Genomic DNA, 22,775 nt, shown 5'->3' with positions numbered 1-22,775 from the left:
CATCACTGTATACATGTCAATCTCAATCGCCCAATTCAGCACACCACCATCCCCACCCCACCGCGGTTTTCCCCCCTTGGTGTCCACATGTCTGTTCTCTACATCTGTGTCTCAACTTCTGCCCTGCAAACCAGATCATCTGTACCACTTTTCTAGGTTCCACACACATGCGTTAATATATGATATCTGTTTTTCTCTTTCTGACTTACTTCACTCTGTATGACAGTCTCTAGATCCATCCATGTCTCAACAAATGACTCAATTTCGTTCCTTTTTATGGCTGAGTAATATTCCATTATACATATGTACCACAACTTCTTTATCCATTCGTCTGTTGATGGGCATTTAGGTTGCTTCCATGACCTGGCTGTTATAAATAGTGCTGCAATGAACATTGGGGTGCATGTGTCTTTTTGGATTATGGTTTTCTCTGGGTATATGCCCAGTAGTGGGATTGCTGGGTCATTTGGTAATTCTATTTTTAGTTTTTTGAGGAACCTCCATACTGTTCTCCATAGTGGCTGTATCAAATTACATTCCCACCAACAGTGCAAGAGGGTTCGCTTTTCTCCGCACCCTCTCCAGCATTTGTTGTTTGTAGATTTTCTGATGATGCCCATTCTAACTGGTGTGAGGTGATACCTCATTGTGGTTTTGTTTGTTTGTTTGTTTGTTTAATTTTATTTATTCATTTATTATTTTTGGCTGTGTTGGGTCTTCGTTTCTGTGCGAGGCCTTTCTCTAGTTGTGGCGAGTGGGAGCCACTCTTCATCGCGGTGCGCGGGCCTCTCACTATCGCGGCCTCTCTTGTTGTGGAGCACAGGCTCCAGACGTGCAGGCTCAGTAGTTGTGGCTCACGGGCCCAGTTGCTCCGCGGCATGTGGGATCCCCCCAGACCAGGGCTCGAACCTGTGTCCCCTGCGTTGGTAGGCAGATTCTCAACCACTGCGCCACCAGGGAAGCCCCTCATTGTGGTTTTGATTTGCATTTCTCTAATAATTAGTGATGTTGAGCAGCTTTTCATGTGCTTCTTGGCCATCTGTATGTCTTCTTTGGAGAAATGTCTATTTAGGTCTTCTGCCTGTTTTTGGATTGGGTTGTTTGTTTATTTAATATTGAGCTGCATGAGCTGTTTATATATTTTGGAGATTAATCCTTTGTCTGATGATTCATTTGCAAATATTTTCTCCCATTCTGAGGGTTGTCTTTTCGTCTTGTTTATGGTTTCCTTTGCTGTGCAAAAGCTTTGAAGTTTCATTAGGTCCCATTTGTTTATTTTTGTTTTTATTTCCATTACTCTAGGAGGTGGATCAAAAACGATCTTGCCATGATTTATGTCAGAGTGTTCTTCCAATGTTTTCCTCTAAGAGTTTTATAGTGTCTGGTCTCACATTTAGGTCTCAAATCCATTTTGAGTTTATTTTTGTGTATGGTGTTAGGGAGTGTTCTAATTTCATTCTTTTACATGTAGCTGTCCAGTTTTCCCAGCACCACTTATGGAAGAGACTGTCTTTTCTCCATTGTATATCTTTGCCTCCTTTGTCATAGATTAGTTGACCATAGGTGCGTGGGTTAATCTCTGGGCTTTCTATCTTGTTCCATTGATCTATGTTTCTGTTTTTGTGCCAGTACCATATTGTCTTGATTACTGTAGCTTTGTAGTATAGTCTGAAGTCAGGGAGTCTGATTCTTCCAGCTCCGGTTTTTTCCTTCAAGACTGCTTTGGCTATTCGGGGTCTTTTGTGTCTCTACACAAATTTTAAGATGATTTGTTCTAGTTCCGTAAAAATTGCCATTGGTAATTTGATAGGGATTGCATTGAATATGTAGATTGCTTTCGGTAGTATAGTCATTTTCACAATATTGATTCTTCCAATCCAAGAACATGGTATGTCTCTCCATCTGTTGGTATCATCTTTAATTCTCTCATCAGTGTCTTATAGTTTTCTGCATACAGGTCTTTTGTCTCCCTAGGTAGGTTTATTCCCAGGTATTTTATTCTTTTTGTTGCAATGGTAAATGGGAGTGTTTCCATAATTTCTCTTTCAGATTTTTCATCATTAGTGTATAGGAATGAAAGAGATTTCTGTGCATTAATTTTGTATCCTCCTACTTTACCAAATTCATTGATTAGGTCTAGTAGTTTTCTGGTGGTATCTTTAGGATTCTCTATGTATAGTATCATGTCATCTGCAAACAGTGACAGTTTTACTTCTTGTTTTCCAATTTGTATTCCTTTTATTTCTTTTTCTTCTCTGATTGCCGTGGCTAGGACTTCCAAAACTATGTTGAATAATAGTGGTGAGAGTGGACATCCTTGTCTCGTTCCTGATCTTAGAGGAAATGCTTTGGTTTTCACCATTGAGAATGATGTCTGCTGTGGGTTTGTCATATATGGCCTTTATTATGTTGAGGTAGGTTCCCCTATGCCCACTTTCTGGAGAGTTTTTATCATAAATGGGTGTTGAATTTTCAAAAGCTTTTCCTGCATCTATTGAGATGATCATATGGTTTTTATTCTTCAATTTGTTAATATGGTGTATCACATTGATTGATTTGCATATATTGAAGAATCCTTGCCTCCCTGGGATAAATCCCACTTGGTCATGGTGTATGATCCTTTTAATGTGTTGTTGGATTCTGTTTGCTAGTATTTTGTTGAGGATTTTTGCATCTATATTCATCAGTGATATTGGTCTGTAATTTTGTTTTTTTGTAGTATCTTTGTCTGGTTTTGGTATCAGGGTGATGGTGGCCTCATAGAATGAGTTTGGGAGTATTCCTTCCTCTGCAATTTTTTGGAAGAGTTTGAGAAGGATGGGTGTTAGCTCTTCTCTAAATGTTTGATAGAATTCACCTGTGAAGCCATCTTGTCCTGGACTTTTGTTTGTTGGAAGATTTTTAATCACTGTTTCAATTTTATTACTTGTGATTGGTCTGTTCATATTTTCTGTTTCTTCCTGGTTCAGTCTTGGAAGGTTATACCTTTCTAAGAATTTGTCCATTTCTTCCAGGTTGTCCATTTTATTGGCATAGAGTTGCTTGCAGTAGTCTCTTAGGATGCATTGTATTTCTGCGGTGTCTGTTGTAACTTCTCCTTTTTCATTTCTCATTTTATTTTATTTTTATTTTTTTAAAACATCTTTATTGCAGTATAATTTCTTTAAAATGGTGTTTGTTTCTGCTTTATAACAAAGTGAATCAGTTATACATATACATATGTTCCCATATCTCTTCCCTCTTGCGTCTCCCTCCCTCCCACCCTCCCTATCCCACCCCTCTAGGTGGTCACAAATCTCCGAGCTGATCTCCCTGTGCTATGCGGTTGCTTCCCACTAGCTATCTATTTTACGTTTGGTAGTGTATATATGTCCATGCCACTCTCTCACTTTGTCACAGCTTGCCCTTCCCCCTCCCCATATCCTCAAGTCCATTCTCTAGTAGGTCTGTGTCTTTATTACTGTCTTGCCACTAGGTTCTTCATGACCTTTTTTTTTTTTCCCTTAGATTCCATATATATATGTTAGCATACTGTATTTGTTTTTCTCTTTCTGACTTACTTCACTCTGTATGACAGACTCTAACTAATTTTATTGATTTGAGTCCTCTCCCTCTTTTTCTTGATGAGTCTGGCTAATGGTTTATCAATTTTGTTTACCTTTTCAAAGAACCAGCTTTTAGTTTTATTGATCTTTGCTACTGTTTTCTTTGTTTCTATTTCATTTGTTTCTCCTCTGATCTTTATGATTCCTTTCCTTCTGCTAACTTTGGGTTTTGTTTGTCCTTCTTTCTCTAGTTCCTTTAGGTGTAAGGTTAGATTGTTTACTTGAGATTTTCTTGTTTCTTGAGGTAGGCTTGTATAGCTATATACTTCCCTCTTAGAACTGCTTTTGCTGCATCCCATAGGTTTTGGATCATCGTGTTGTCATTGTCATTTGTCTCTAGGTATTTTTTGATTTATTCTTTGATTTCTTCAGTGATCTCTTGGTTATTTAGTAACGTATTGTTTAGCCTCCATGTGTTTGTGTTTTTTACATTTTTTTCCCTGTAATTCATTTCTAATCTCATAACGTTGTGGTCAGAAAGGATGCTTGATATGATTTCAATTTTCTTAAATTTACTGAGGCTTGATTTGTGACCCAAGATGTGATCTATCCTGGAGAATGTTCTGTGTGCACTTGAGAAGAAAGTGTAATCTGCTGTTTTTGGATGGAATGTCCTATAAATATCAATTAAATCTATCTGGTCTATTGTGTCATTTAAAGCTTCTGTTTCCTTATTAATTTTCTGTTTGGATGATCTGTCCATTGGTGTAATTGAGGTATTAAAGTCCCCCACTATTATTGTGTTACTGTCAATTTCCTCTTTTATAGCTGTTAGCAGTTGCCTTATGTATTGAGGTGCTCCTATGTTGGGTGCATATATATTTATAATTGTTATATCTTCTTCTTGGATTGATCCCTTGATCATTATGTAGTGTCCTTCCTTGTCTCTTGTAACATTCTTTATTTTAAAGTCTATTTTTTCTGATATGAGTATTGCTACTCCAGCTTTCTTTTGATTTCCATTTGCATGGAATATCTTTTTCCATCCCCTCACTTTCAGTCTGTATGTGTCCCTAGGTCTGAAGTGGGTCTCTTGTAGTCAGCATATATATGGGTCTTGTTGTTGTATCCATTCAGCAAGCCTGTGTCATTTGGTTGGAGCATTTATTCCATTCATGTTTAAGGTAATTATCGATATGTATTTTCCTATGACCATTTTCTTAATTGTTTTGGGTTTGTTTTTGTAGGTCCTTTTCTTCTCTTGTGTTTCCCACTTAGAGAAGTTCCTTTAGCATCTGTTGTAGAGCTGTTTTGGTGGTGCTGAATTCTCTTAGCTTTTGCTTGTCTGTAAAGTTTTTGATTTCTCCTTCGAATCTGAATGAGATCCTTGCTGGGTAGAGTAATCTTGGTTGTAGGTTCTTCCCTTTCATCACTTTAAGTATATCATGCCACTCCCTTCAGGCTTGTCAAGTTTCTGCTGAGAAATCAGCTGTTAACCTTATGGGAGTTCCCTTGTATGTTATTTGTCGTTTTTCCCTTGCTGCTTTCAATAATTTTTCTTTGTCTTTAATTTTTGCCAATTTGATGGGTGGGGCTGGGTTCCCTCCCTGTTGGTTGTTTGGCCTGAGGCAACCCAACACTGGAGCCTACCTGGGCTCTTTGGTGGGGCTAATAATGACAGACTCTGGGAGGGCTCACGCCAAGGAGCACTTCCCAGAACTTCTGCTGCCAGTGTCCTTGTCCCCACGGTGAGCCACAGCCACCCCCCACCTCTGCAGGAGACCCTCCAACACTAGCAGGTAGGTCTGGTTCAGTCTCCCCTGGGGTCACTGCTCCTTCCCCTGGGTCCCGATGCGCACACTACTTTGTGTGTTCCCTCCAAGAGTGGAGTCTCTGTTTCCCCCAGTCCTGTCGAAGTCCTGCAATCAATTCCCAGTAGGCTTCAAAGTCTGATTCTCTAGGAATTCCTCCTCCTGTTGCCGGACGCCCAGGTTGGGAAGCCCGACGTGGGGCTCAGAACCTTCACTCCAGTGGGTGGACTTCTGTGGTATAAGTGTTCGCCAGTCTGTGAGTCACCCACCCACCCACCAGTTATGGGATTTGATTTTACTGTGATTGCACTCCTCCTACCATCTCATTGTGGCTTCTCCTTTGTCTTTGGATGTGGGGTATCTTTTTAGGTGAGTTCCAGTGTCTTCCTGTCGATGATTGTCCAACAGCTAGTTGTGATTCTGGTGTTCTTGCAAGAGGGAGTGAGAGCACATCCTTCTACTCCGCCATCTTGGTTCCTCCTCTACCTCTTTGTTTTAACGTTATTGTCCTGTTCATCAAAGTTATGAAGTATGTATGCATATGTATATATGTTTACATATACACCTATAGATATACATATATGTGTGTATGGGCACTTAGTAAGGGCACTTAGTTTCCTAACTCTCAAATTGTCCCAGCTCTCTGGAACTAACATATTCCAGGCTCATCAGAAGTAATCAGTTATTTCTCCAAAGAGCCCTGGATCCTTTCAGTGGAGAATAATATTCAGAAGCCATGATCTGGGATCTAGGTGTGGTCATTGCTATGGGGGCACTGGTAATCTCAGACCTTCTTAGTAAACAAAGCTAGGGATTACATGTATAAAAACATAAACACATATCCTTACACACATTTACATCTTATTAATTTCTATATCTAATACTGCCTCTTCGAATCCAACACCTTAGTGACTATTCTAGCTCTATTTCCATGTTTGCAATTCCCTTCAACAGAAGAATCTGTTCCCATCATCTTAAATATATTTTCATGTTTGATAAATCCGTGCTTATATAACCAATCTCCATTTATCATCTTTCTCCTGTCCCTGGTGTGGATGCCCTCCTTAGTCCATGCCAGATAGCTCCACTTTGTGGTTCCTACCATACACTCTGACACCCTATGCTAGGGACTGACCCTCACCCCCAAGTACCATCCAGTGATTTAAAAGTTTTCTGACATATTTATTAATCCTAGAATATGCATTTGGTTTCAAAATTCTTGTGTGCTAGTAATCTACAAGTCTATCTTTTGACTGCTTTCTCTTGATAATGGGTCCAATTCCTCCCCCTTCATGTCTTATAATTTTAAAAAATGTATTCTGTATTATGCATACAAGAACAGTGAAAAGTATAATTTGTGTCTGTTCAGAGATGGCCTGCCTTTCATTCTAGGTGGTTTAGGTGAGGGACTTACCCTTCTGAATCTCCCACAGGTTTAATTGAGCCAGAGCTGGGCAGAAGCTTTAATCAGATTGAGTTTACCTTCAGTTAGCCCAGTCCCTAACTTCCCATGCCTCATCTGCCAAGATACTGATTTGATCTTTTTAGTGTTTGAACTGGAATAAATCTGTTTTACATAGTTCAGATTCATATTTGATTCCAACCCTGGCAATTAAGTGTGATGTGCAAAGCTGCATGAATTCTCTTTGTTTATGGGGCCCTCCTCCACTGCCACTTTCTTGGCAAAATTCCAGGGAAAGTGGGCAGAATTGTTGGGTCAAGCGCTTACTGCCCTTGCAGACCCATCTCACCAGCCCATAATGCTGTCACAAGTTTGCCTGGTTTCCTCTTTCCTGCAAAATCTCCCAGTCCATGGCAGCTCCGATTCTAACACACTAGCACTCAAGACAGGCATTTGCCCCAGGTATAGAAGCTGCTGCAGTCTCTGCTTATTTATGAAGAATGTATTGCTCTCTGGGATTTATTTCACCTAGATTTGCTTGTATGTACTATTCTGCAGCAGCTCCACTAATCAGTATGTTTATTTTAACCTGGAATTTTTCTAACGTTTCCACTGGATCAAAGTTCTTTTGTATTTTATATCCTAACCAGAAGTAAAAGTCAATTTCACCATTTTTTAAAAAATGAAATTTACTTTGGCTTTGAGTTCAAGATAGTGAATACATGTCTCCATATCTTCTCCTCCAGTTCCCATTATATTAATAGTAAAGGAATAAACAGGTGACTATACCATCAAGACGTAGGGAATGGGGGGGATCTATTATCAGACCAGAGATTTCAGCACACATCCAAAGACAGAAAGGATAAAAGAGTATGAACTGGGTGGCAGAGAAAAGCAAGCAGTAGCCTAGCAGCCTCCCAGAATATGCTTCTGGGGAGGTGTGTCTGAGCAGTCCAGTACAACCCCAGAACGGCTCTAGCATCAGAGACTGCTAGAAAATTAAGGAAGTAGCTGAGAAGTGGGGCTGATATTAGTACAATTAATAATTGAAGGTCTTTATATTGACCAATTGCCCCTCTTCCCTATGCTTATGTGCTTATAGCCAGGTGTCTACCCCCTTGACAAAATACGCAAACAGTTCTTTAAAGGGCATGTAGGTATATATACCTGAGTAAAACCTTCCTTTTCTTGGTATGTGGGAGTCCCCACAACATAAAATCTGGCTTAGAGCTGAGTTTGAGACCCAACTTCTTAGCCACAGATGTGTCACGTGGGGAAAGTTACTTAAGTTCATTGCCTCAGTTTCCTCATTCATAAAATAAAAGTACATCCATCACAAAAGGTGGTTGTGAGGGTTTAATGAAATCATGTATAGAGAAGTGGTTAGCACAGTGCCTAGAACATAATAAACATTCAGCAGATGATAGCCATTGTCGTTTTTATTGTTATTGATGGATTAGTTTTATGTAGAAAGGAGGAAAGGAATCCAAAGGTTAGGTTTTGGAAAGAGTAGTATCTCTTGTAATTAGGTAGCAGAGAAATAGGTGAAAATGGGTATGAATGCACGGGGATGTAGATTACAAATCAAAATCCTCACCCCACTTTCCTTACCAATACCTAGTTGTGTAGAACAAGAAATCAATATGTATAAGGACTCCAAAGAACCTAGAAATATCTATTATAAAAGTGCATTAAAACAGTACCCACCTGAAATTCCATCTGTATTCAAACAAAATTATTTTTTTAGCGAAAATGCATCATGCTATTCATGTTTCCAAGACATAAGACAAAGGATTTTTTTTCTTTTTAATATAGAGTATCATTAACGTCCAAAATTGTGTCCAAAGAATCTTCAGTGTTCTGCAGTAAGGAGAACAAAGGACCTAGTGCAATATTAAAATTGCTTTGAAGTCGTGTGATTTACACTAAAAATTAATGCAAATATTGCTCAGTACATTAGTATGTTTTAATATAAAAATATTTTTACTTCACATGGAGTAAATATTGCTGGTCTAGGGAGATATGCCATGTTCCTCACTGACCCTGCCACACTGATTTAAGACAGATCGAGATTTTTAGGTCCAGACCAAACAGTAACAACAGAAGTTTACTAAACTGTCTACTTACTCTTAAGTTCATACTTAAAAAAAAAATACTGTGAGGTCATCACACAAGATGATTGGCCAATTTGATTTTTAAATCAATCAAAAGGGTTTTTACATATTAATATTAAAGAAAGCTTAGTGATTAGCCTACAGATTTCAATTTTGAATCATCTTTGGTCTAAGTAATATTTCCTAAAAAACATAAATGTAAATTACTTTATCAACAAAATAGTTGCTCAGAACAATTGTTGCTTAAATTTCATTGTATCATACTGTACACCTATGTGTTGCAACTAGTGAGGATACTCCAAAGCTGATATAATTTTAGTTTCCCTAACTTGTCCTGAACCTGCTTATGTTCGCAGTCCCATTTTTTCTGATTTTACAGTTTAGTTGTCAGTGACAGGCACAGCCAAATTCTTTCTTTGTTCATCTGTCAGACTTACTTTCTTTCAATAGTTTCCATTTGTGATAAATCTCCAACCTGTCTATATGTTTCTAAAGGGAAATCAATGAAAGATTCAACCTTAATCATATTGGAGACATGATGAAAAGGGACTCAACCCACAAAAAGCCACTTTTTGGTGATTGATAGCAGCTATGTTTTCATTCAAACTTATCTTAAAGTTTTTCCTTCCCTAATCTTGATCCTATGGCTCTTTAACTACAAATGTGATATTAGTTTTCATTTCACTGATTCTGTAACTGTCTTTGGTAATTATTAATTTAATGAGGATCTTGAAATAATATCCACTTAAGGTAAAACTGTCAAGAAAATGTAATAATTTACAATCAAGTTATTCCAATTTCTCATTAGGAGTCTAAATTCATTCACTCAGTCAAAAATATTTTTTAAATAATAGGAATTATAGGCAAGGCACTCTTCTGGGTAATTGTGTACCCGAAATACCAAGATGTGCAAGCCTCTGCCTGAAAAGAGATGACAGTCTAGTAACTTCCCAACAGAGGAGATGTTCAAAAGTACTGAAAGATCTAACTCCTTTGAGCACTTACTATCAAATATACTTAATCACATGCTTAAAATTAAGCCATTTTCTTCTGGCATACATAATATTAACTATCACATCACCTGTGGAAAGGTAATGTAGAACATTATTTTGAAAGAGACTATGCTCTAAATGTGAAAGAATACCTATAAAAAATGCAGTACCCAAAACAGCAAATATATTCAAGCCAAAATTTACAAACAAAACGTAGTTACAAATAGACTTTAGTGAAGATTTTACTCCAAAAAAATTCTACCCACTAATGCATTAAATATAAATGCATTTGAATTAGCAATGTAACTTTTAAAAAGTATGTAACTTATGAAAACACTGTTCATAAAAATGGTTTTCTGAAAAAGGTCTTGTCTATAGAATTTCATATTTATTAAGAAGAGTGAGATAGAAAGCTATGCAAAGATAAATCCAAATATCCCAGAAGAGTTTAGTCAGAGCAAATTAAAATTTTGAATGAAATAATAGCACAACTGAAAAATTATGAGAAAAGAACTTGACTCCTTAATTTATCACATAACAGTATACACTTTTAAAAAAGATGTTTTTAGAGGGGAGTCTTTTATGGTTTTAGCAAGGTATCATATAAGGAAACAAATTAAGTCAACATTATGTTGAAAAACATCTCCATGTTATCTATTTTTTTTTTAGTGGAATGGTAAAATTTTGCCCTAACATAAATTCTACCATTTCAAGTAACTCCTTCCTAAACATATGATATATAAAATGGAAGCCATAAGAAAATTAGTCTCATTGTCAGGTCTGTTTTTTAATCTTTAGGTAAAAATAACCAATCAATTTACCCTTCCTGTAATATTCCTTCTCCATACTATCATTTAACATACTTGAATGTTTTTAAATAGGCATCTTTAATTTAGGATGCCATCTCCTAAGAGTCATTTATAGTGCCTTATTTGTTTGGGTAGGAGAATTCATCAAACTTAATAAATAGGCTCAAGTCACATTTTTAGCCCAGACCTTTTTCGGTTGTACTTTATAGAAAATATTTATCAAAATATTAGCTTTGTGGCTGTAAAAATGTCTGCTACCTTTTGAATGTGATTTTTAGTAAAATCTTAGTATCACTTTATAAAGAATGCAGGATATACTTTTATATTTGGCTTTCTCAGAGTAAAGAGATATGCTTTAGTTAAAGCTAATTGGCTTAATACTGGCTCAGAATTTAAAAGATGATTTTACTTAACGTTAATTAAACTGTGTTTTGTAGCTGTAAGCTCATAATTTTAACACTTGGCTTGTCTGCTACACTATTTCTGAATAGTAATGAAACACTACTATTTCATTTGGATGATGTTTATATAAATATGTAACCAAATATTGGAAAATTTTAAATCAACCTGCTACTAACCATGAACTCTAATACTTGGACATTTTTTATGACTATCTCTCTTAATACACTAAAATATTCAATAACTGTTATTTGCACATTATGTGAAAAATTAATTTTTGACAAAATTTTATTCAGAGCATTAGGAAAATCATACTCAAAACACAGAAATAATCAGACTCTATAACAACGCTGCATAGATAGTGGTATACAAGTTCCCTGACGCTAAGTGACTTCTTCCTAACTAAAACTTCAAGTCACCAGGTAGAAGATGGTAGAGGCATTATTTCCTCTCTCTGAGGCTGGAAAAAATGGCTTTAATGGTGGGACGTCACACCATTTAAACAACAAAGATTAGATTATCCCCCAATTTAATTCTATTCCCTTCTTGTTATTTCTCAGAGATGAAAACTTAGAATGTAAGGATTATTGGAAGGGAATAGGAGGCAAATTACCTCTTAGGAGATACCCTGATCCATGCCTGCTTTAATCCGAGAAAACACTGAATTAAGTTTTAAAAATTACAACCACACCATTATGCTTAAGTAAAATTGCCAATATGAATACTTTTTTACATAACACATTACATGTATACAAGAAGAAAAATGACCTGTTTCCAATCCTTTGACCTTCAGTAGAAAAAAATGTTACCACTAACGGGGATCTGAAAAATAGTTTTCATGACAGAGCATTAACTCTATAGAGCTCAAAATCATTTCTCAGTACTGAAAATAGCCTAAATCAATGACAAATGGCTAAATTTCTTAAGATTACTTTTTGAAAGGGAAGACAATTTATTTGGAAGGAATTTGTAGCTGAAAACATTGTTCATTAAGAAAACATTGTTACCCTGAGAAAGACTCTTAAAACTGCCAGTGCTTTCAGAGGCCCCCAACAATGCATGAAGGAGCAATTTGTAGGCTCTAGCTTCTTACAGTTACCTATATGAAGAATGTCTTGACCTAAACAGTGATTTGGGCTTCTCTGTGATACGGATAACAGGTCATAGCCAAGTAACTAAACGTGATGGTCTACAAGCAAATTTTGCATTCATTTTAAGCAGACTTCTTCCTTTTCCCTTTTCTAAGAGAGAGCTTGTAATTCTTCAAATGGCCTTGGACTCAAACCTACTGTTCACAAAAAATAATCTTCTGTAAGCAAATTGGTAGTTTTCTTACAATAGTAAACAAATTGTCTGGTTTACATTCTTTAATCTATGCCTAGAAAATAAGGCATTAGTAATTCTTCATTGGCCACTGCAGAGCAGAGACGAGTGTCTTCTTTCTAATCAGAGGCATATGCAAACATTCCTCAAAGTGCATTGTTATTATTTTTAACATCTCTTATACATTTACAAAGTGAACATTTGTGACTCCCTACATATTTTTAGTATAAAATAATGCTTATTCCCAACACCTTACATATACCATAATTACTGGAGAAAAGACAAAATGAGAACAGCTACAGAAGTAGCAAGATATTTTTTACAAATAAAAATACAATATGCAAAAAAATGGCAAGTTAGTGATAACTGGTAAAATGAACTCTCAATAATATTCCACTTTGGGGTCCAAATTAAGATTTCACAAGTTTGAAGCCTTGTCCTGTGTCCAGCACAGTAGGAAGAAACCAACTCATTTTTAATCTTTTCAAGCACCTAAAACAAGTTTTGCAGATCCAAAAAAGATTCAGACCACACAACCAATTTGCCAAATGCACTAGTGGATATGTAATGCGAGGAAAGTACAACATCCAGTGCTTGGCCACATCGCTTCCTGTTGGCAAATGCAGAGTGTAGTCACTCCACCGTTTTGACACGCCATACACTGCTTTCACTGTGCGTCCCTTTTCAGTCCAGCAGATGTTATTAGTGGAGTTGCAGTTATATTCTACCCAGTCTTTTGTAAAGTCACCCAGCTGTGGTGGGTCAGCTTCTTCAATATCTATTGTTTTTGTCATCTCTGCTCCTTGCACTGCAATATACTGGTCATTGATTTTTCTCACTTCTTTCACCCAGGGGGTTGAATTCTCACTGTCTAATATGATAATAAGTCGGGAACAGAAGGAACCGTTCTTTTCTCGCCACCATTCTAAAAGTGTGTCAAGGCGTAGTATGTCTCCACCTGTGAACAACAGAAAGTTCAGTAGAGCAAGAATTTCTGAAGTGTCTTACTAAGAATACTCTTTTGTCTTAAATGTATTTTCTTTAAGTTCTTAAAATATGTAAGAAAAAAAAAAAGAGGGAGCCTTTATTTCAAAGTATCTTTTTCAGAAGAATTTTTAAAAACAAAAAACAGACTTTCAGCTTCAGGTAAAAAATCAAACCAAAAAAAAAAAAGAACACTCCCAACCCCCCAATCATCCTGTTATTCACATTAAAGGGATATGCTATGATAAAATAAGAAAATTATTTTATAAAGTTAAATTTAGTGAAAAAAATTAAAATTATACAGCAAAGCAAATATTCTACATCAGGGGCAGCAAATTATGGCTCGTGGTCAAATCCAGCCTGCCACTTGTTTTGCATAGCCTAAGAGCTAAGAACTGATTTTATATTTTTAAAATGGTAAAAAAAATTTTTTTAAAGAGCAGAAATCTGTGACATGTAAAAATTATAGGAAATTTAAATTTCATATTTCTATAACATTCATTTATTTATATTCTGTCTATGGCTGCTTTTATACTACAATGGTAGAGCTAAGTAGTTGCAACAGGGACTTTATGGCCTACCAAGCCAAAAATATCTGGTCCTTACAGAGAAAGTTGGCTCACCCCATTCTACACTTCTGATAAATTAACTTATCCTCATATGTAGGTACCTACAAGATGAAAAACACTCTTCCTACCAGTAACAAGAATGAGTTTGGAATGGGTTTATTTTTAAATCAGTTTTATACCTGAACAACAACAAAGGATTAAAAAAACATATACCAGAAAGGTCTAAAGTAAATATATTTCTGACTTAGAAATCTGTCTTATAGCTAGTATTTACATGTGGTTCATTATGGATGGGTTTTTTTTGCATTACTTTTGATTTTTAAATATATTGCATTAAAATGTTATCTCTATCATTTAATTTTTAGCACCCTCTTAAATTCTGTGCCCCAAGCAACTGCCATTCTCACCTCACCCTAGTCCTGGCTCTGTCTCAAATGGTATACTAATCCAGTCATTCCAATTCTAGGAATTTACCCTAAGGAAAGGGCAGAAATGCAGACAAAAAATTACATATAAAGATCATCTTCCCACTGTTATCTAAGATAGTGTAAAATCTGAAACTACTGGGGGAACGGATATAAATTATGGTATAACCTTATAAGAAGAGTTTTATAATAAATGATATTTATGAAGAAATTTTAATGACAAAAATATCTATGATATTAGAAAAAGCATGACACAGAAGTGTATCTACAAAAATAACAGCAGTAGTTATTTCCAGGTATTTGGATTTCAGGTGGTGTTTATTATACTTTTTTATATGTTCCAAAATTTGTATGTTGAATATATGTTGCTTTTATAATTAGAAAAAAGTTTTAACAAACATGCTACAATTTACTAATACAAGTTCCAACAACCTAACTTCAGAATATGTATTTTTACCAAGAGCAACCATGCTCTTTGCTAAACTATCAAAATGACAATACCGGAGAGATAGAGAATCCTTTAGAATTTGGATTCTATTAATAATATGACCTATAAAGTCAGGGTATATAACATTTTTTATGAATAATTAATATCCTTTTATTCATCAGCCTGCTGTATCTTAGACTGTGACAACGAAAAATTTGTTTCATGAACTGCTCTTACACTCATACCTATTATCTCAGAGGCACTATTTTTCACATATTACTAACATATTGCTTCACAAAGACCTCCAGGAGATATCTTTTTAAATATGATCAAGCTCACTTTTCTTTATGGCCAGTTTTATTAAACTTCTCTGGAGATGACAGGACAACACAGATTACAAGAGTTATTATACAAATTCCATCTGCCACAAAACATCATTTTTCTAACTTGCCTGTATCATCGTTCTAACTTGCCTTCTACAACTATTTCAATAAATAAATATTCTTCAGCACACTCTACACTAATTCTCTTATAAACACACTCTTTAGATATCAGCAAGAAATTTAAAGCAGTATTAAAGCCCTTTATACTATTTCTCTCCTCTTGTTTTGTTTTGCTCTGCTTTCTCCTATGAACAGTTTCTATGTTGCATTTGGCTTTTGGCCCAGATGCAAAATATTTACATTTAACTCAGATAACAGCCATCTGATTCAAGTAATCTAATTCAAGCCAACAGTTCAAGTAATTGAGACTGCTTTTTAAAGACTTTGTTTACCTGCAATAAACTGCTTTATAGGTTATCTACATTTTTTATGCATTTCTGTCTCTCTTCTCATTACCATAATTGTTTTTTACCCTCAAACAGAGGCAAAAATATCAGGTTCTACATTATGAAGCCCCATAAATGTAAGAAGACTACATACTCTACAAAGTACTATGAGTAAAGGTATGGGATAAAGGGCACATACAGATTCTCTTTCTCACAGTGATTTCTGGACCTACTCTTAACTTGCTCAAGTAAAATCCAGTCGTGATGTTTCCTATTTAGAGGTTTTTAGAAAAATACCTATTAATAAACCTCAGTGCTTAGAGTTCTTTGTCACTTGGCTTGGAATGAATTAAAGCATTTTCTTCAGAGCAGGGGTGTTCAATACTACTTCTGAGATAGAAACAACCTTTGAGGGTTGTTTCAGGCAGGCCAGGAGCAGGAACTGACTGAAAAGAGGACTCATCCACTGGGCCAGGTGCCTCAGGCTGTGGGGGAGTATACAGTTGCTGAATTATTATGGGACAAAACCTAGCCTTCTTGGGAAAGGGAAGGCCTGTCAAGCTATGCTTTCTCCATTTTTTTCCCTACTTCTTTTACAACAAAGACTCTCACAAAGAAAGTTACACATACAGGAATAGATCTTCTGGGATAATAGAAGAATTCTATAATGGTTAACTTATTGACATACTTTAAAAAATATAAAGATAAGATAACATTGCAGAATGTAACTGCTAGACATTTACCCAAAATATAACCCTACTTTAGTTTGTCTTCATAAATTATTCCTAATTCATAGTGAATGAAAATTTAAGAACACTTTTATGCTATTTATCTTGGTGTCTATTACATTTCCTAAGAAATGAAAAAGCTAATATAAATATCAGTAAACTGAAAAGCAAGAAGAACTACAATCCTGCAGCCTGTGGTACAAAACCAACATTCACAGAAAGACAGACAAGATGAAAAGGCAGAGGGCTATGTACCAGATGAAGGAACAAGATAAAACCCCAGAAAAACAACTAAATGAAGTGGAGATAGGCAACCTTCCAGAAAAAGAATTCAGAATAATGACAATGAAGATGATCCAGGACCTCGGAAAAAGAATGGAGGCAAAGATCAAGAAGATGCAAGAAATGTTTAACAAAGATCTAGCACAATTAAAGAACAAATGAACAGAGATGAACAATACAATAACTGAAATGAAAAATACACTAGAAGGAATCAATAGCAAAATAACTGAGGCAGAAGAACAGATAAGTGACCTGGAAGACAGAATGGTGGAATTCACTGTTGTGGAACAGAATAAAGAAAAAAGAATGAAAAGAAATGAAGACAGCCTAAGAGACCTCTGGGGCAACATTAAACACAACAACATTCGCATTATAGGGGTCCCAGAAGGAGAAGAGAGAAAGGACCCGAGAAAATATTTGAAGAGATGATAGTCAAAAACTTCCCTAACATGGGAAAGGAAATAGCCACTGAAGTCCAGGAAGCGCAGAGAGTCCCATACAGGATAAACCCAAGGAGAAACACGCTGAGACACATAGTAAGCAAATTGGCAAAAATTAAAGACAAAGAAAAATCATTGAAAGCAGCAAGGGAAAAATGACAACATACAAGGGAACTCCCATAAGGTTAACAGCTGATTTCTCAGCAGAAACTCTACAAGCCAGAAGGGAGTGGCATGATATACTTAAAGTGATGAAAGGGAAGAATGTACAACCAAGATGACTCTACCCAGCAAGGATCTCATTCAGATTTGATGGAGAAATCAATAGCTTTACAGACAAGCAAAAGCTAAGAGAATTCAGCAGCACCAAACCAGCTTTACAACAAATGCTAAAGGAACTTCTCTAGGTGGGAAACACAAGAGAAGGAAAAGACCTACAAAAACAAACCCAAAACAATTAAGAAAATGGTCATAGGAACATACATATCAATAATTATCTTAAATGTAAATGGATTAGATGCTCCAAACAAAAGACACAGACTGGCTGAATGGATACAAAAACAAGACCCATATATATGCTGTCTACAAGAGACCCACTTCAGACCTAGGGACACATACAGACTGAAAGTGAGGGGATGGAAAAAGATATTCCATGCAAATGGAAATCAAAAGAAAGCTGGAGTAGCTATACTCATATCAGATAAAATAGACTTTAAAATAAAGAATGTTACAAGAGACAAGGAAGGACACTACGTAATGATCAAGGGATCAATCCAAGAAGAAGAAATAACAATTGTACATATTTACACACCCAACATAGGAGCACCTCAATACATAAAGCAACTGCTAACAGCTATAAAAGAGGAAATCAACAGTAACACAGTAATAGTGGGGGACCTTAACACCAATAAACAGATCATCCAAACAGAAAATTAATAAGGAAACACAAGCTTTAAATGACACAATAGACCAGATAGATTTAATTGATATTTATAGGACATTCCATCCAAAAACAGCAGATTACACTTTCTTCTCAAGTGCGCACAGAACATTCTCCAGTATAGAGCACATCTTGGGTAACAAATCAAGCCTCAGTAAAGTTAAGAAAATTGAAATCATATCAAGCATCTTATCTGACCACAATGCTATGAGATTAGAAATAAATTACAGGGAAAAAATGTAAAAAACACAAACACTTGGAGGCTAAAAAATATGTTACTAAATAACCAAGAGATCACTGAAGAAATCAAAGAGGAAATAAAAAAATACCTAGAGACAAATGACAATGACAACACGATGATCCAAAACCTTTAGGATGCAGCAAAAACAGTTCTAAGAGGGAAGTTTATAGCTATACAAGCCTATCTCAAGAAACAAGAAAAATCTCAAATAAACAATCTAACCTTACACCAAAAGGAACTAGAGAAAGAAGAACAAACAAAACCCAAAGTTAGCTGAAGGAAAGAAATCATAAAGATCAGAGCAGAAATAAAGGAAATAGAAACAAAGAAAACAGTAGCAAAGATCAATAAAACTAAAAGCTGGTTCTTTGAGAAGATAAACAAAATTGATAAACCATTAGCCAGACTCATCAAGAAAAAGAGGAAGAGGACTCAAATCAATAAAATTAGAAATGAAAAAGGAGAAGTGACAACAGACACCACAGAAATACAAAGCATCCTAAGAGACTACTACAAGCAACTCTATGCCAATAAAATGGACAACCTGGAAGAAATGGACAAATTCTTAGAAAGGTATAACCTTCCAAGATTGAACCAGGAAGAAATAGAAAATATGAACAGACCAATCACAAGTAATGAAATTTAAACTGTGATTAAAAATCTTCCAACAAACAAAAGTCCAGGACCAGATGGCTTCACAGGTGAATTCTATCACACATTTAGAGAAGAGCTAACACCCATCCTTCTCAGACACTTCCAAAAAATTGCAGAGGAAGGAACACTCCCAAACTTGTTCTATGAGGCCACCGTCACCCTGATACCAAAACCAGACAAGGATACTACAAAAAAAGAAAATTACAGACCAATATCACTCATGAATATAGATGCAAAAATCCTCAACAAAATACTAGCAAACAGAATGCAACAACACATTAAAAGGATCTTATGCCATGATCAAGTGGGATTTATCCCAGGGATGCAATGATTCTTCAATATATGCAAATCAATCAATGTGATACACCATATTAACAAATTGAACAATAAAAACCATATGATCATCTCAATAGATGCAGAAAAAGCTTTTGACAAAATTCAACACGCATTTATGATAAAAACTCTCCAGAAAGTGGGCATAGAGAGAACCTACCTCAACATAATAAAGGCCATATATGACAAACCCACAGCAAACATCATTCTCAGTGGTGAAAAACTGAAAGCATTTCCTCTAAGATCAGGAACAAGACAAGGATGTCCACTCTCACCACTACTATTCAACATAGTTTTGGAAGTCCTAGCCATGGCAATCAGAGAAGAAAAAGAAATAAAAGGAATACAAATTGGAAAAGAAGAAGTAAAAATGTCACTGTTTGCAGATGACATGATACTATACATAGAGAATCCTAAAGATGCCACCAGAAAACTACTAGAGCTAATCAATGAATTTGGTAAAGTAGCAGGATACAAAATTAATGCACAGAAATCTTTCATTCCTATACACTAATGATGAAAAATCTGAAAGAGAAATTATGGAAACACTCCCATTTACCATTGTAACAGAAAGAATAAAATGCCAAGAATAAACCTACCTAGGGAGACAAAAAACCTATATGCAGAAAACTATAAGACACTGATGGAAGAAATTAAAGATGATATGAATAGATGGAGAGATATACCATGTTCTTGGATTGGAAGAATATTGTGAAAATGACTATACTGCCCAAAGCAATCTACAGATTCAATGCAATCCCTATCAAACTACCAATGGCTTTTTTTTACAGAACTAGAACAAGAAAATCTTAAAATTTGTATGGAGACACAAAAGACCCTGAATAGCCAAAGCATACTTGAGGGAAAAAAACGGAGCTGGAGGAATCAGACTCCCTGACTTCAGACTACACTGCAAAGCTACAGTAATCAAGACAATACGGTACTGGCACAAAAACAGAAATATAGATCAATGGAACAGGATAGAAAGCCCAGAGCTAACCCACGCACCTATGGTCAACTAATCTATGACAAAGGAGGCAAGGATATACAATGGAGAAAAGACAGCCTCTTCAATAAGTGGTGCTGGGAAAACTGGACAGCTACATGTAAAAGAATGAAATTAGAACACTCCCTAACACCGTACAAAAAAATAAACTAAAAAAAAAAAATCAGTAAACTGAACATCTAGAATTTATTTCCAAAGCCACCTTTTAAAAAATACTTGAGATAAATTTTAAAAGACTTAAGAAAAATGCAAATTTTTGGGAAAATGTTTACATTAAGTAATAAATCCTTCATAGAAACGTATAACATGCTTGCTTCTTAAATTACTTTCTTATAAAACTTAAAAATAACTAAGGATATATGCATGGCCACCAAAGTTATGCCTTTTCGCCCCATTTGCTTAGGGAAGAGGTTATTATTATAAGCATTGCAGTAGCTTTCAATAATCAATCCCTGCTTTTGGGTCTGAAATATATTTCTGTAAAGATTTTTGAACAGACTAGAACTTTTTCTCTTGTGCTCTGAAGTACACAGAATGCTATACTTTACCTGAACTTGAAATAGCCATAAAGATTAAAAAGTTATTTTACACATTGTGTTATTAAAAAGTATAGGTCAAGTAAATGATTTTATAAACTATTATACTGAAGTAGTTTTAACGTTGACTAGCTTCTATATAACTGTATTTTGAAAATGGGTGAACCATGCTAACAAAAATATCTACTGAACCAGAACATGCCATTTCTCTATCTTCATGGTTTTCACCTTTGGCAGCAACATGGTGCAATAGGGGGAAGATTTTAGGGGTCAGGGAGATCTGGGCTTGAATCATGATTCCATCACTTAGTAGTAGCATGACCATAGATAAGTTATGTAACCACTTTCAGCTTTCATTTCATACTCTGAAAAATGAAGATGATAGAGGTGATAGTATTTACTTCAAGAAATTTCAAGTGAAGATTAAATCTAATAATGTGTATAAAGTACCAAGCATACTAGCTGTGCTTCAAATGTGCTAAGTATTAGTTTGCCTTTACTCCTTCTAGACAGCCATTGAGTTATTCAATATTTATTTGCAAAACCAAAAAATTACAAAAATGTTATAATAAAACCCTGGAAACCAATCTGGCATGAAATCAGTGAGACCATGATGGTTTGAAATCATGTCTACTTTAACCTTGACTTTATTTCCTTTCTTCTGGAGTTCTTGTGTTGGCACTCTACCTCTGTCCTTCCATAATACTTTTGTTTATATTTTTCTTTGCTCTGAATATATTTTTCTACTTATATTTTATGATTATTTTATTGTTTGTGTTCATGGTGTAAAACATCTGAAATATTTTATAGAAAAAAGTAGGATATAATTAAATCTAAAAGAACTATTTCTAATCTAAAATAAGAAATTACCTTTTTTCATGATTCATTCAATGATTTCATCCATCTATCTATATTACTTAAGGATCTCCTACTATATGCCAGACTCTCTTCCAGGCACTAAGCAAGTAATTCATAAAACAAAGCCTTTGACTTACAGAGCCTCATTTCTCCCTTGGCAAGAAGACTTAATATTACCCCTTCTATTTACAGATGAGAGAACTGAAACAGACAGTAACTTGCCTCAAACAACACTGTTGGGGCAAATGAGGACCAAGCACTGACCTAAGCACTACTCCAACCATATTATATCACCTGCTGCTTAAAACTATGGTGAGCTTTCTAACATAAATAAAACTGCATATGTGAAGAACTATTGAAATCAGCATCCTGTAACACCTTAAAGACTTAGAAGTATTAGTCAAATAAGTTAATCAGCTTCTGAAAAATGTAACTACATTTAATAATTCTGAAAATACTTTAAAGGGAAACTAATTATAAGTCTCAGATCAAGCAGTCAGATTTTTTTCTTCCAATCAACACAAAACATAATTTTCAAAACCTTTAGAGATTACTAAAATTATGCTAAACAAGTATGCCAGAGAAAAGGCAAACAAAACAGTCGTATGTATACTTGGTAATCTGTGAAGTGGAAAACTGAGAATCTGGAAACTTAATGTTTCAGTGTGAAGGACAGATTTCCACGAATAGGCGTATTTTTACAATAGTGAAATTGCCAGAGGTGGATTTACCTGCAAGAGCCCACTCTCCTGTACCATGGGTGTGCCCACTGTAATACAAAACATACGTATCATGTCTAGGTCCATCCACAGTCCGAAGTTCAAGGAAAGCTTTCAGTTTGGAATGTAGAGTATCAAAGGACAGGCCACTTGTAGAATAGTCACATCCATAGGTCTCAATCATGTGATATGCCAAAAATCTTTGGATAGCATTGAGCATGCCAGTAGACCTCAAATTTAACTCCTGTACATGTTCTGGTGGAAGAAGTGTTGGCTGACCATCAGGACTGAAGAAGGAGATAAAAAGATCATTTTAGTGTTTATGAAGTGTTCATTCTATGTCACATTCCTATTCTTCATTTATAATTATCTAAGAATCATAAGTGGCTAATTAAATGGCACGATTTTTTTTTAAAAAAACATCTTTCCTAAATTTTCTACAGTGCTAAGAATTAAGCTTGGAAAATCA

General features: G+C 35.6%; 1 protein-coding gene across 1 annotated transcript in view; it reads right to left on the bottom strand.

The window, feature by feature from the left end:
- Positions 1 to 11,342: 11,342 nt before the first annotated feature.
- The window catches only part of TMEM168 (transmembrane protein 168), a 61,351-nt gene continuing 49,918 nt past the window's right edge, over positions 11,343 to 22,775 (bottom strand). The window contains exons 4-5 of the mRNA XM_036863752.1: positions 22,319 to 22,593; positions 11,343 to 13,353 (exon numbers count right to left, since the gene is read on the bottom strand). Coding sequence (XP_036719647.1) covers positions 12,806 to 13,353; positions 22,319 to 22,593 — 823 coding nt within the window. The 3' untranslated portion in view covers positions 11,343 to 12,805. The remainder of the gene's footprint in view (positions 13,354 to 22,318; positions 22,594 to 22,775) is intronic.

Source organism: Balaenoptera musculus, chromosome 9, assembly GCF_009873245.2.
Source record: "Balaenoptera musculus isolate JJ_BM4_2016_0621 chromosome 9, mBalMus1.pri.v3, whole genome shotgun sequence".
NCBI classification, from domain to species: Eukaryota; Metazoa; Chordata; class Mammalia; order Artiodactyla; family Balaenopteridae; genus Balaenoptera; species Balaenoptera musculus.
Note: the sequence above shows the minus strand (reverse complement) of the source record. Positions and strands in the feature narration are given on the sequence as shown.